The 16,335-nt window shown below is 40.9% G+C and overlaps 1 protein-coding gene across 1 annotated transcript; it reads left to right on the forward strand.

Annotated features, from left to right (window-relative positions):
- The first annotated feature begins 9,868 nt into the window (after window positions 1-9,868).
- Window positions 9,869-16,237, forward strand: LOC129829776 (tumor necrosis factor receptor superfamily member 5-like). Its single transcript, XM_055891684.1, has 9 exons — window positions 9,869-10,014; window positions 10,541-10,619; window positions 10,785-10,910; window positions 11,010-11,156; window positions 11,357-11,450; window positions 14,690-14,748; window positions 15,153-15,251; window positions 15,336-15,367; window positions 15,476-16,237. The coding sequence occupies exons 1-9, from the start codon at window positions 9,955-9,957 to the stop codon at window positions 15,854-15,856; spliced, it is 1,077 nt and encodes a 358-aa protein (XP_055747659.1). The 5' UTR covers window positions 9,869-9,954; the 3' UTR covers window positions 15,857-16,237.
- The last annotated feature ends 98 nt before the right edge of the window (window positions 16,238-16,335 follow it).

Raw genomic sequence — 16,335 nt, forward strand, 5'->3', positions numbered from 1 at the left:
CAACCATAGCCCGCATCTTGCATTTGTGGTCCTTTCTTGTTTGAGTACACAAACAATTTAACAAAATCTTAGTCTTTAGACTGAAAAAGGTTCTGAAAGTAGTGTTTTGAATATGTCACAGTGTGATCTCGTTTGTCACTACATTAGATTCATTTGATGTGTGTTTGTCTCATTTGCATGCAGAGTTTCATTTTGAACAGGGAGTACATGATTTTGATTTCTGTGTTTCATTTTGCAAGATGTCAGTGGGGTTAGGGGAAATTGGCTAACTGTTTTGTGTTTTGTGTTTAGAGTACCTGAGATGTAGTTTCAGCAAACGTGTTAACAGTTGTGAAAAACTGTAAATACAAGTTGTGATAACAAATAACCCAATGTCAAAAGGGTACCCATATCTGACTCGCCTGAAGAATGCGCTTCTGCCACCTGTAGCGGTTGTACTTGTAAACACTGAAGTTGTACTGGGAGGCTTGCTGTTCCTGCAATGAAGATCAATACACCAATGACAATGATGCAGGACAAAATGTTATGAACACATCAAAGAGTGATCAGAAACATCCAGTTCTACGTTGGTGGACAGGACAGTGGAACCCCATCATTTAAAAATGTATAGTGAATGACAGAATAACATGCATGACAAGTACTGTGTCGTGCGTAGATAAAATCCATTATGCGTGTGCACAGACCGTCCAAGGTAACAGACAGGCCTTGTTGTTGCCATGGTTTCCTGTGCTGAATTCAAGACCTAGTAGTATAATACCTATAGCCTGGTCCCAGATCTCTTTATGCTGTCTTGCCAACTCTTGAGGCCAATGCGTGACAATGACCATAGGAGTTGGCAAGACGACACAAACACATTGTTGTGGAGGTATTGTAATAGTGGGCCTTGGCAAAATAACACAAATAGATCTGGGGCCAGACTACATAACAATACCTCTGTGGCCAGGCTTTGCTTTAGCTGCTCCTGGTTGCTCCTCCTGGCCTGGTTCAGGGCGTCATCGATGGTCAGCTCCCCACTCTTCACCTTCATCATGATGCTCAGCTGCATCTCATTGCTCAGCTGAACCAGGAGGACAATGATCAGAGATGAGCAATGCATATAAATTGTAGCTAGTGTTCCGAATGCACCGAAATGATAGCTAGTGTTCTGAAGGCACACAAATGATAGCAAGTGTTGCAAAGGCACACAAATGATAGCTAGTGTTCCGAAGGCACATAAATGATAGCTAGTGTTCCGAATGCACCGAAATGATAGCTAGTGTTCTGAAGGCACACAAATGATAGCTAATGTTCCGAAGGCACATAAATGATAGCTAGTGTTCCGAAGGCACATAAATGATAGCTAGTGATCCGAAGGCACATAAATGATAGCTAGTGTTCCGAAGGCACATAAATGATAGCTAGTGTTCCAAAGGCACACAAATGATAGCTAGTGTTCCGAATGCACACAAATGATAGATAGTGTTCCGTATGCCCATAAATGATAGCTAGTGTTCCGAATGCCCATAAATGATAGCTAGTGTTCCGAATGCCCATAAATGATAGCTAGTGTTCCGAGTGCCCATAAATGATAGCTAGTGTTCTGAATGCCCATAAATGATAGCTAGTGTTCTGAATGCCCATAAATGATAGCCAGTGTTCTGAATGCCCATAAATGATAGCTAGTGTTCTGAATACCCATAAATGATAGCTAGTGTTCTGAATGCCCATAAATGATAGCTAGTGTTCTGAATGCCCATAAATGATAGCTAGTGTTCTGAATGCACAGAAAGCTTCACTTTGCATAGAACAACCACTGGCGTAGAACACACGTCACAGCCCCCACAAGGCAGGAGGGCCCACAAGCTTTGGGGGCCCTCATTTCTTTCAATCGTGAATAATGATTAGTGAGAAAGTTACAGATGCACAAATATCATACCCCTAAGACATGTTAACCGCAAAACTGAGCTAAGCAACTGAGAACTACTAACAACTAACACAAGCACCTGTCAAACGAATGTGTCACAACAGGAAAAAAACATCTTCATTTGTCTTTGTATCAAACATTTTATATTTAGATTTGTGAGAATCTTAGTTCCTCTTTAGTGACAGAATAGAAGATCTGCATGTCTGGAATGAAGGAAGTAGAATCCCCAGAGGAAAGTACGCACACAACTTCCTCACAGCTTGTTTCATTGTTAGTATAGAAGCTTACTGACTATGCTATTACAGTAATACTGAATAACTATTGAATAACAACTATTTCTACGGTCCATTTCTATGGTCCTCTGTAGCTCAGTTGTTAGAGCATGGCACTTGTAACACCAGGATAGTGGGTTTGATTGACCCAACCACCCCAACAGATAAAATGTATGCACGCAAGACTAAGTCGCTTTGGATAAAAGGGTGTGCTAAATGGCATTAAACAGATATACAGTTATACAAATCATGACAGTCAACATGTCATCAACAGTTCAAGAGAGAGAATGGAATACCAGAGAATGTGCCTTTTCATTGAAACGAACAGCATTAATCATAATGTCATTGCTTGGAATGAGGATGTTGTTCAGTTACAGAGGCTGAAATGTCATAATCTTACCTGTGGCACAGCTACTGAACCTTTTCTGTCCATCAAAGAGGGGTTTTCGTTCCTGGGCCCTGCCCGTGGCAAGATAATGTATGGGATTTAAAAATAAAATCTCAGCAAAACTTTCCTGTCTAGAATGCATGGAGTGTTTCACCTAATTTACAGTAACACTTCCTTTAAAAGCCAACTAAGAGGAAAGGAGAAGAAAAGGGATTTACCAGGCTCTATACCCCACCCACCTATTAGATTTCGCATCTCTCTGGTCTCTATAGTTTCTACAACGCTCAACAAACGGTGTGTCAGTTCTTGAGTCAGTTCATGTTGTGACATGCTCATGCAATTCGTTTTTGCCCGGTAGTCTTTATTTCATGATGTTGTGGTTTTGCCTAAAAGACTAGTCCTATTAAGGAGATAAATATGTATATATTGATGCATATTGTGTTTATATTTTTGTTCAGTATATATACAGTATATATATATACGCAGTATATATACTGAACAAAAATATAAACGCAGCATGCAACAATTTACAACGATTTTACTGACTTACAGTTTATATAAGTAAATCAAGCAATTTAAATAAATTCATTAGGCCCAAATCTATGGATTTTACATGACTGGGCAGGAGCGCAGCCAATCAGAATGAGTTTTTTTTTCACAAAAGGAAATAATTACAGACAGAAATACTCCTCAGTTTCATCCGCTGTCCGGGTGGCTGGTCTCAGATGATCCTGTAGGTGAAGAAGCTGGATGTGGAGATCCTAGACTGGCGTGGTTACACGTGGTGTCACGACTTCCGCCGAAGTTGACTCCCCTACCTGTTCGGGCGGTGCTCGGCGGTCGTCGTCACCGTCCTACTAGCCGCCACCGATCCCTTTTTCATTTGTCTGTTTGTTTTGTCTTATTAGTTTCACCTGTGTTCTGTTTTTTAGGTTAATTAGCTTCCCTATATTTAGTAGGTAGACCCGCCCTTGTTTTGTGCGGGATTGTCTTTAGTTTGTTACGTGTGTGCATTGTAGGCTGAGGTGTAATTTTCTTTCTTACACTTGACACCCTGTGGTTTTTGGGTTGTCAAGTTGTATGTTCTGCGCCCTGTATTGTTGGGCTTCATTTTTGTGTGTGCCTTAGTAAAGAGCACTATACCCCAGTGGAACTCTCTGCGTCTGATTCCTGCACCCACCTAGTCCCGCGTGACATGTGGTCTGGGGTTGTGAGGCTGGTTGGATGTACTGCCAAGTTCTCCAAAATGACATTGGCAGTGGCTTACGGTAGAGAAATTAAGATAAAATTCTCTGGCAACAGCTCTGGTGGACATTCCTGCAGTCAGCATGCCAATTGCACTCTCCTTTAAAACTTGGTGTGGTGCATTATGTTGTGGGACAAAACTGCACATTTTATTGTCCCCAGCACAAGGTGCACCTGTGTGATGATCATGCTATTGAATCATCTTCTTGATATGCCACACCTGTCAGGTGGATTGATTTTCTAGACAAAGGAGAAATGCTCGCTAACAGGGATGTTGAACTTTTGTGCACAAAATGAGAGAAATAAGCTTTTTGTGTGTATGGAACATTTCTGGGATCTTTAATTTCATGGAATATGGAACCAACACTTTACATGCTGCATTTATATTAGATAGGGCTGGTATACAGAAGATAGGGCTATGTCAGGTATCAAGGTAAGACCCAAGTGTAGACTGAAGTAACAATGTTTATTGTAACAGAGGCAGGCAAACAACAGGTCACGGCAAGCAGGGGTCGATAATCCAGAGTAGGAGCAAAAGTACAGGACGGCAGGCAGGCTCAGGGTCAGGGACAGGCAGAGTTCAATAATCCAGAGGTGGAGCAAAGGTACTGGATGGCAGGCAGGCTCAGGGATAGGCAGTGGTCAGGCGGGCAGATACAGGGTCAGGATAGGTAAGGGTCAAAAACCAGGAGGACGAGAAAGAGAGAGGCTGGGAAAAGACAGTAGCTGACAGGACAAACACTGGTAAGCCTGACAAACACAAACTGGCAAAGAGACAGAAAACACAGGTATAAATACCCAGAGAATAAGTGGGGAAGATGGGCGACACCTGGAGGGGGTGGAGACAAGCACAGGTGAAACAGATCAGAGCATGACACCCTACCTTGTCACAACACAACTGATTGGCTCATACGCATTAAGGAAAGAAATTCCAAAAATGTACTTTTAACAAGGCACACCTGTTAATTGAAATGCATTCCAGGTGACTACTTCATGAAGCTGGTTGAGAGAATGCCAAGAGTGTGCAAAGCTGTCATCAAGGAAAAGGTTGGCTACTTTGAAGAATCTAAAATCTAAAATGTATTTTGATTTGTTTAACACTTTTTTGGTTACTACATGAATCCATATGTGTTATTTCACAGCTTTGTTGTTTTCACTATTATTCTACAATTTAGAAAATAGTACAACAAATTAAGAAAAATCCTTGAATGAGTAGGTGTGTCAACTTGACTGGTACTGAATATACACAACCACAACACTTTATCATTTTCTGTAATACAAAACATCAATGACACTTAACTGATATTGAGTTGCACCCCCCACTAGCCCTCAAAACAGCGTAAATTAGTCAGAGCATAGACTCTACAAGCTGTCAAAAGTGTTCCACAAGGATGCTGGCCCATGTTGACTCCAATGCTTCCCATAGTGGTGTTAAGTTGGCTGGATGTCCTTTGGGTTGTGGACCATTCTTGATACACACGGGAAAGTGTGTGCCTTGCATCTATTTCCATACCCTGTTCAAGGGTACTTAAATATTTTGTCTTGCCCGTTCACACTCTGTATGGCACACTTACACAACACATTTCTAAATAGTCTCAAGGCTTAAAAATCTAATCAAATTGATTTATAAAGCCTTTTTTACATCAGCAGATGTCACAAAGTGCTTATACAGAAACCCAGCCTAAAACCCCAAACAATGCAGATGTAGAAGCACAGAGGCTAGGAAAAACTCCCGAGAAAGGCTGGAAAACAAACGAACGAGAGAGAGAAAAACAGCAGGTCAAGGACAAGGTACCACTTCTGGTGAACAGGTCAGGGTTCCATAGCAGCAAGCTAACAGAATTGCATTTTATCAATGGCAATTTCAATGCACAAAGATACCTTGACGCGATCCTGAGGCCCATTGTCGTGCAATTCATCCGCTGCCATCACTTCATGTTTCAGCATGATAATACACAGCCTCATGTCGCAAGGATCTGTACACAATTGCTGGAAGCTGAACATTTCCCAGTTCTTCTATGGCCTGCATACTCACCATATGTCACCCATTGAGCATGTTTGGGATGCTCTGGGTCGATGTGTACAACACTGTGTTCCAGTTCCCGACAATATCCAGTAACTTCGCACAGCCTTTGAAAAGGAGTGGGATAACACTCCACAATCAACAGCCTGATCAATTCTATGCGAAAGAGATGTCACACTGCATGAGGCAAATGGTGGTCACACCACATACTGACTGGTTTTACGATACACACCCCCACCTTTTTTGTATGTATCAGTGACCAACAGATGCATATCTGTATTCCCAGTCGTGAAATTCATAGATTAGAGCTCAAATAATTTCTTTCTATAACGACACAGGGCGAGACTCAAATGCAGACACATGAGGCAGATAGTTTGAGTCTCTGATATGTATTAATAGGGCAAGAGGCAGGTTGAGGACAGGCAGAAGTTCGCAAACCAGGTCAGAGTCAGATGGGTACAGGACAACAGGCAGACTCGAGGTCAGGGCAGGAAGAAGGGTGTGGCAGGCGGGCTCAGGGCAGGCAGAAAAGGTCAGAACAGGGAGGACTAGAAAACAGGGACTAGAAAAACACGCTGGTAGGCTTGACGAGACAAGACGAACTGGCAACAGACAAATAGAAACCACTGGTATAAACACGCTGGTAGGCTTGACGAGACAAGACGAACTGGCAACAGACAAATAGAAACCACTGGTATAAATACACAGGGGATAATGGAACAAATGGGAGACACCTGGTGGGGGGTGGAGACAAGCACAAGACAGGTGAAACAGATCAGGGTGTGACAATTTCAATTGACTGATTTCCTTATATGAACTGTAACTGTATGTAAACTGTAAGTAAAATCTTTGAAGTTGTTGTATGTTGCGTTTATATTTTTGAACAAAAGAGTCGGGAAGGAAGTACATTTTCTTAGAATTATAACATTGCTCTGTGCTTTTCCGAGCATGCACTTTGTATAGCCTATATATAGCCTATAGGCTATTGATTTGATTGAGACAACTCTAAATAGCCTACAGATGCAGTTGATATTGCACACCCAGCGGAGAATCAGAGATGAGTGGCAGCATCGGGCACACATCAATATATAGCCTAATAAGCAACTTTTTGGGGGGAGAGTGAACAGTTGTTTTTATAGGGTTACAATAGCAATACAATCATCAAAAAACATTATACTTTCCCCCGTTTTTTTAACAAGCACACCCTCCCCACCTACCCATCCCAAACATACCCTTGGCGGCCCCACCCTATCCCCAAACTAATATTGAAATGTCAGAAACTACAAATTACATAGCATTCCCCTGGCCTATTTAAAAAAAAAATACTAAACCCTCCCCCTGACTGAAATTTAAAAAGCATGACCCTCCCCCATTTTCCTCCAGATCCCCATTCTGTAAATTTTGAACCATCCCTTATCAAAAACTACAGATTTAAAACTTCTTCAGGTTTGGTGGGTCCCCTGTGGGACGGTTGAGCTAAAGTAGGCTAATGTGATTAACATGAGGTTGTAAGTAACAAGAACACTTCCCAGGACGTAGACATATCTGATATTGTCAGAAAGCTTAAATTCTTGTTAATCTAACTGCACTGTCCAATTTACAGTAGCTATTACAGTGAAATAATACCATGCTTGAAGAGAGTGCACAGTTTGAACATGAAAAGTTATTAATGAACAAATCTGGCACATTTGGGCAGTCTTGATACAACATTTTGAACAGAAATACAATGGTTCATTGGATCAGACTAAAACATTGCACATACACTGCTGTCATCTAGTGGCCAATATCTAAATTGCACCTGGGCTGGAATAATACATTATGGCCTTTCTCTTGCATTTCTAAGATGGTACAAAAAAATACAAAAAACGTTGTATTATCCTTTACCAGATCTAATGTGATATATTCTCCTACATTCCTTTCACATTTCCACAAACTTCAAAGTGTTTCCTTTCAAATGGTAACAAGAAAATGCATGTCCTTGTTTCAGGGCCTGAGCTACAGGCAGTTAGATTTGGGTATGTCATTTTTGGCAAAAATTGGAGAAAAAAAGCGGCCAATCCTTAAGTGATCCCTTCGTGCGCCAATCCCATTAGCGGGATTGAGTTGACAACACCCAGTGAAATAGCAGCGCCAAATTCAAAAACAGAAATACTCATAATAATAATTCATAAATCATACAAGTGTTATACACCGGTTTAAAGACGAACTTCTTGTTAATCCAGCCACAGTGTCAGATTTCAAAAAGGCTTTACGGCGAAAGCAAACCATGCTATTCTCTGAGGACAGCACCCCATCAAACATACACATGAAAATCATAATTCAACCCGCCAGGCACAACACAAAAGTCAGAAATAACATAAAATTCATGACTTACCTTTGAAGATCTCCTTCTGTTGGCACTCCAATATGTCCATTAAACATCACAAATTGTCCTTTTGTTCGATTAATTCTGTAGTTATATTCCCAAAATGTCAATTTATTTGGCGAGTTTGATTCTGAAAATACACCGGTTCCAACTCGCGCAACATGACTACAAAGTATTGAATGAGTTACCTGTAAACTTGATCCAGACATTTCAAACACATGTCAAAAAATACAACTTTAGGTATTTTTTAACGTAAATAATTAATAAAATTTAAGACGGGATAAACTGCGTTCAATAGCGGATAAAAACAAAGTGGAGCGAGCTTTCAGATCACGCGCCTCTAACAAACAGTACACTTCACTCGACCCTCGTTCTGAACTGCCATACTTCTTCATTTCTCAAAGGAAAAACATCAAACCAATTTCTAAAGACTGTTGACATCCAGTGGAAGCGATAGGAACTGCAAGCAAGTGCCTTAGAAATCTAGATTCCCATTGAAAACCATTGAAAAGAGAGTGACCTCAACAACAAAAACATTCTGGATGGTTTGTCCTTGGGGGTTTCGCCTGCCAAATAAGTTCTGTTATACCCACAGACATCATTCAAACAGTTTTATATCTACATATCTACTAATAATATGCATATCCTAGCTTCTGTGCCTGAGTAGCAGGCTGTTTACTTTGGGCACACTTTTCATCCAGACATGAAAAAAGGTCCCCCTTAGCCTTAAGAAGTTTTAAGAGGTTTTAAGCAAACAAATAAAGGCAAGCAATTACACAGGACAAACATAGGTACAAGGGAAGAGTTTAAAAATTGAAATGTTCACAACTATTGACTGATAGGGAGGCGCAGTACATCCACACTCATCACAACTCTCATCACCATTGAGAAGGAGTTAAGTTTAACTCAACTTGATTGAGGCCTGGTTATTTTGAGAGCTGTGTTTCCGTTCTTATTCATCATCCTGTTTGTTGTTTTTCTTTACAGTTTCTCAACTACTCTCAAGTAAACGCCTCATCCTGATTCCTGAGAATTGTACCGCTACAATATTGTCTGCTACTTACTGAAACCTCCATGGAAAGCGGCTCCCTCACTCCGACTCACTGGCGGGGGATTTCCTGCACAAGGGGGGGAACTTCCCCATCTAGTGGAGTGGACACAACTCAGAGCGCACTAACACTCACGATCTCGCACCTCTGGCAGTCAGCAATGGTAGGCCTACCTCCTGTCCATTATAGAAGAGTTCAATGTTGGAAATCACCAATAATCCAGATTCCACGAAATGTTAAATCAACTCAACTGGGCGGTGGTGTCCTAACTGCACCTACGATGGCCTGGCCTCACGGTCACCTGCATCCCACTGCTGACACCAGTGTAGCAAATGTGGGGAGCGAATGACACTTCCAAATGTGTGTTCGAAATGCAAGCACAAACGACACTCAAATAAAGAAGCTGCTGCTTACTAAACCTACATATAAATTGTCTGTAGACCGGTATAATAAGTAATCCAAGATAATGATGGCATTGTTCACAAAAATCTTCGTAGGCCTACTTGATGGTTTGGGAATAATCGTGCATTCCACATAATCTTGAGTTCCAAGATTTTTGTCATTTTTAGGAAACGGTCACACGTGTTTTGGGAATTTCCCTCTCTCAGTTATTTATGCTCAGAGCCCAGCCCACCGCTCAGCTGTTATCGACTGACTTGCTTGTACAGTAGCTGAGGAGTGAATACCTAGAATCTGAGAATTTGCAAATATGTTGGGTTGTTTCAAGACGAAAAGGATCGAAATGGTTACGCTTTTATTTATGCTGGCGGTAAGTAGGTTTTAGTCTATTACTATGTGTAAATAAAGACATGCCTTCTGCATTCCCGGGAGCAATAGCGCCCAACCGTTTTCTGTACGCATACAATAGGCTACACTTTAAATCTATTTATGTGACCCTATATTGAGGATGAGTGTTAGGCTTCTTTTGTAACACAAAGTGATTGACTAAATGTGTACATTTTTATGCGTTTCTAACCAAGATTGCTAAATGCACATTAAGCTCATTCAACACACTTTTACTTTCGATTAAGAACACCATTGTCATAGTTAAAGCTGTAATACCTACATTTCATGTTATTTTACTAGCTCGCATCTCATTTGAAACGTTCATTCTGCTATGCTCAGTACTAGAAAAGTAAAGTGAATGGTGGTCTAGTCTAGTCCAGACTCTAGAGCGTGAATCTAGGTACTTTCCACCGCTCCTGTGGTTGAGACAGTTGAGCGTTTGTGACTTTCGAGCTGAGGTTTCTAAGACATCATAATAGGGATTTTTTTAATATAGATTTTGTTTACAGGTTTTCCCCGCAGTTTACTCCTGTGATCCAGCAACACAGTATGATAATAATGGGGAGTGTTGTAATAAGTGTGGGCCAGGTAAGGAAGAGAACGTTCATTATAGTCTATATATACTCCCACTACCTCTTACATTTTTTTGTTGAGTCAAACAGTCTGGAGTGAACCGTTGTAGAATGTACACTTAATTAGGCTATAAGAGGTATGTACAGTATTTATTATGATAAAAATACATTATTTTAATAGGCACAAGGATGTCATCCGACCATAGTGGTTGTTTTGATCCACACTGCATGCCCTGCCAAGAGGATGAATACCAGGAAGCATACACAGAGAAGATCATCTGCGAAGTGCAACCATACTGTGACCAAAGTGAGACTTGTTATAACGTTTACATATTCAAGGACATTACTGTTGATCTGCCTCATCTGCTTGTAATAACACTACACTTGTATCTCCTTCCTGCCACAGATACAAACTTTGAGGGCAGTACCAATAGGAGCAAAACAAGCCTCAGCCAATGCATATGTAAGGCAGGACACCACTGTTCGAGTAAAGAGTGCCTGACATGTGTACCACACACTAAATGTGGACCAGGACAAGAGATACTTTCCACCGGTAGAAAACACGTCTTTATCACACTATCAGCAACGATTGAATTCTAGACTAGTGAGCCTGCTATATATTCAAACATGGACTTTATTGTTCTGTTTCTATTTTATTTTATTTCATGGTTTGAGCTGCTAGAGTTAGGCTACCTGAATTGTGTCATTTGTGAGCGTGTGGTCACTATAGCCGTATGCTGTATATTTTCTCAGGTGACCACATCCGGGACACGGTGTGTCAGGCCTGTCCTGCAAACACCTTCTCCAGTGACAGCTCAGCAGAGAGCAAGTGCAAGCAATGGACAGTGTAAGTACTGAGTTCAATCCTTTTACTAACAACTGTGATGTGTTAAATAATAACAATAGATCTGTTAGTAATACAGTACTAGTCAAAAGTTTGGACACACCTACTCATTCAAGGGTTTTTCTTTATTTTTACTATTTTCTACATTGTAGAATAATAGTGAAGAAATCAAAACTATGGAATAACACATATGGAATCATGTAATAACCAAAAAAGTGTTAAACAAATCAAAATATTTTATTATGGAGATTCTTCAAAGTAGCCACCCTTTGCCTTGATGACAGCTTTGCACACTCTTTGCATTCTTCATGAGGTAGTCACCTGGAATCCATTTCAATTAACAGGTGTGCCTTGTTAAAAGTTCATTTGTGGAATTTCTTTCCTTCTTAATGCATTTGAGCCAATCAGTTGTGTTGTTACAAGGTAGGGTTGGTATACTGAAGATAGCCCTATTTGGTAAAATACCAAGTCCAAATTATGGCAAAAACAACTCAAATAAGCAAAGAGAAACGAGTCCATTATTACTTTAATACATGAAGGTCTGTCAATCCGGAACATTTCAAGAACTTTGAAAGTGTCTTCAAGTGCAGTCACAAAAACCATCAAACGCTATGATGAAACTGGCTCTCATGAGGACCGCCACAAGAAAGGAAGACCCAGAGTTACCTCTGCTGCAGAGGATAAGTTCATTAGAGTTAACTGCACCTCAGATTGCAGCCCAAATAACTGCTTTACAGAGTTCAAGTAACAGACACATCTCAACATCAACTGTTCAGAGGAGACTGCGTGAATCAGGCCTTCATGGTCAAATTGCTGCAAAGAAACAACTACTAAAGGACACCAATAAGAAGAAGAGACTTGCTTGGGCCAAGAAACAGGAGCATTGGACATTAGACCGGTGGAAATCTGTCCTTTAGTCTGACGAGTCCAAATTTGAGATTTTTGGTTCCAACCACCGTGTCTTTGTGAGACACAGAGTAGGTGAACAGATGATCTCCGCATGTGTGGTTCCCACCGTGAAGCATGGAGGAGGAGGTGTGATGCTGTGGGGGTGCTTTTCTGGTGTGATTTATTTAGAATTCAAGGCACACTTAACCAGCATGGCTACCGACAATGACCCAAAACACACCTCCAGGCTGTGTACGGGTTATTAGACCAAGAAGGAGAGTGATGGAGTGCTCCATCAGATGACCTGGCATCCACAATCACCCGACTTCAACCCAAATGAGATGGTTGGATCGTAGAGTGAAGGAAAAGCAGCCAATAGGTGCTCAGAATATGTGGGAACTCCTTTAAGACTGTTGGAAAAGCATTCTTCATGAAACTGGTTGAGAGAATGCCTAGTGTGCAAAGCTGTCATCAAGGCAAAGGGTGGCTACTTTGAAGAATCACCAATATAAAAAATATTTAGATTTGTTTAACACTTTTTTTGGTTACTACGTGATTCCATATGTGTTCTTTCAAAGTTTTCATGTCTTCACTATTATTCTACAATGTAGAAAATAGTAAAAATAAAGAAAAACCCTTGAATGAGTAGGTATGTCCAAACTTTTGACTGGTACTGTATATAACATGTAAACTCAGCAAAAAAAGAAACATCCATTTTTTAGGACCCTGTCTTTCAAAGATAATTCGTAAAAATCCAAATAACTTCACAGATCTTCATTGTAAAAGGGTTTAAACACTGTTTCCCATGCTTGATCAATGAACCATAAACAATTAATGAAAATGCACCTGTGGAACGGTCGTTAAGACACTAAGAGTTTACAGGTGATTAAGGTCACAGTTATGAAAACTTAGGACATTAAATAGGCCTTCCTAGTGACTCTGAAAAACACCAAAAGAAAGATGCCCAGGGTCCCTGCTCATCTGCATGAACGTGCCTTAGGCATGCTGCAAGGAGTCATGAAGACTGCAGATGTGGCCAGGGCAATAAATTGCTGTGTCCGTACTGTGAGACACCTAAGACAGCGCTACAGGGAGACAGGACGGACAGCTGTTTGTCCCCGTAGTGGCAGACCACATGTAACACCACCTACAAAGGTTCGGTACATCCGAACATCACACCTGCGGGACAGGTACAGAATGGTAACAACAACTGCTTGAGTTACACCAGGAATGCACAATCCCGCCATCAGTAATCAGGCTGTCCGCAATAGGCTGAGAGAGGATGGACTGAGGGCTTGTATGCCTGTTGTAAGGCAGGTCCTCACCGGCAAGATCGTCGCCTATGGGCACAAACTCACCGTCGCTGGACCAGACAGAACTGTCAAAAAGTGCCCTTCACTGACGAGTCGCGGTTTTGTCTCACCAGGGGTGATGGTCGGATTCGCGTTTATCGTCGAAGGAATGAGCGCTACACCGAGGCCTGTAATGAGCGGGATCGATTTGGAGATGGAGGGTCTGTCATGGTCTGGGGCGGTGTGTCACAGCATCATCGGACTGAGCTTGTTGTCATTTCAGGCAATCTCAACGCTGTGTGTTACAGGGAAGACATCCTCCTCCCTCATGTGGTATCCTTTCTGCAGGCTCATCCTGACATAACCCTCCAGCATAACAATGCCACCAGCCATACTGCTCATTCTGTGCGTGATTTCCTGCAAGACAGGAATGTCAGTGTTCTGCCATGGCGAGCGAAGAGCCCGGATCTCAATCCCATTGAGCACGTCTGGGACCTGTTGGATCGGAGGGTGAGGGCTAGGGCCATTCCCCGCAAAAATGTCCGGGAACTTGCAGGTGCCTTGGTGGAAGAGTGGGGTAACATCTCACAGCAAGAACTGGCAAATATGGTGCAATCCATGAGGAGGAGATGCACTGCAGTACTTAATGCAGCTGGTGGCCACACCAGATACTGACTGTTACTTTTGATTTTGACCCCCCTTTGTTCAGGGACACATTATTAAATTTCTGTTAGTCACATGTCTGTGAAACTTGTTCAGTTTATGTCTCAGTTGTTGAATCGTGTTATGTTCATACAAATATTTACACATGTTAATTTTGCTGAAAATAAACGCAGTTGACAGTGAGAGGACGTTTCTTTCTTTGCTGAGTTTATGTAGCATGTATTTTATCATACTGCAGTTGTAACTGTTAGTCACAATCAATGTAATTATATTTGATTAGTTGGTTGAACAACTTAACAATTGCTTGATTTATTGCTTGATTATTTTTCCACATATTTGACCAATGTTGTTCATAAACTGCACTGTATACTCAAAAACATTCCCCATAAAAAAATTCAGTTGTGACAAAGGATCCAGAGCTGAAGCCAATGGGACATCCACCTCTGACATTGTCTGTGGTAAGTACAGGGTCCACACGATGAATGCAACACAATTCACACAAACATTACAACATTTTCCTTCAACCATAATAAATTGGTGAACAATAGAATGTATTCCGTTATCGTCAGTTGACCATCACTTTTTCACAGTAACTCATTCTCCTGAACTGTGCAACATGGTTGTAGGGGACTTTTTTTATCTGGGTGTTAAAATCACATCACTGAAACCAAAACTTGTGGAGGGGCTATGTGGAGGAATTTTCTCAGTGTTACACTATTCTATAGTAGGGCAGCTTACTGTAGTAGCCTGTCCTATATACGTCTGTCAAAACTAGTGTAAGTAACACATAAGCCGCAGGCATATTGTTGATTGACAATAGTTGGTTGTATTGTTTGTGATGTTCTTTTGATTTATTTTACAGTGTCAGTACCCACATTCTCTGGAAGAATAGCAGGATATTCCCTTGTGGGTGTTGCATTGGTCACGAGTGTTGTGGGCATTATCCTGTGGAAATATAAAGGTATATAACACTCCTTTTATGATGCTATTTGAGTGAAAACTTTACGTAGGATTTTTTAAATAATCATATTTTATTGTGTACTAGGTAAACATGGAGAGGCCTACAAGAAAGGAAAGGTATGTTATTTTTCTGACATTTCAATCAGCCATGACAGTAATACTGTTATACTTTAGTATTTAGACAAACTAATGCACATATGGCAGACATTGTGTCTTTCGCCATAGGAACCCTGTGTGGAGTGTCTAGCGTGTGAGAGGAGACCTACAGAAGACAGAAACAATGAAGTGAGAAACTCAGAAGGACCTGAAGAGGAAAGGGAACAACTCAAACCTATGATCCAAAATGGAAAGCCACTATCACCACCATCACCAATATCACAACCATCACCAGGTACTCAAACACCAGTGGAGAATGATGTTAACGACTCTCAAGCCGAGTCTTCTGCCAAAGCTGAAGAGATGACAGAAAATGGACATGTGGTGGCGCAGGAGCAGGGTAAACAACACGATACTTATTTGTCTGATTCACAAATGGTATCACATAACCACTCGGCTTCACCCAGTGCCGAACACAATATACTACAGTCAGGTTGTGCATTACCATGAAATATTCATGAAATATTGCTGAATATTCTGTACATTGTAAACTGTTGTAAAAAGTATTGGTTGTTACTGTATTATGTTATAGAACGTTTTCATAAGCATACTAGAATATGCCTTTATTATGTTTTTATGTTGTAATTTCTCTCCTTTGCACTAAACTATCGAAAATAAATGCCACTGCCCACTGGCCGCACACTGGTTAAATAAACGTTATTTCCACATCATTTCAATGAAATTACATTGAACCAACATGAAATAGACGTGGAATTGATATCTGTGCCCAGTGGGTGTGTTGGTGAAATGACCAAATCACCCTCTAGTGGCCTCATGGGTGGAATATTATTAATATTTTTCATAATTAATCATTATAAAAAATAAAAAATTGCTGACGAAAATCCAGTGTTTCTATGTTAAATGGTTTTGTTATATTTCAGTCTTCTGTGATATATATAAAGTGTAATATTGGAATGCAACTCAAAACA

Source organism: Salvelinus fontinalis, chromosome 31, assembly GCF_029448725.1.
Source record: "Salvelinus fontinalis isolate EN_2023a chromosome 31, ASM2944872v1, whole genome shotgun sequence".
Classification (NCBI taxonomy): Eukaryota; Metazoa; Chordata; class Actinopteri; order Salmoniformes; family Salmonidae; genus Salvelinus; species Salvelinus fontinalis.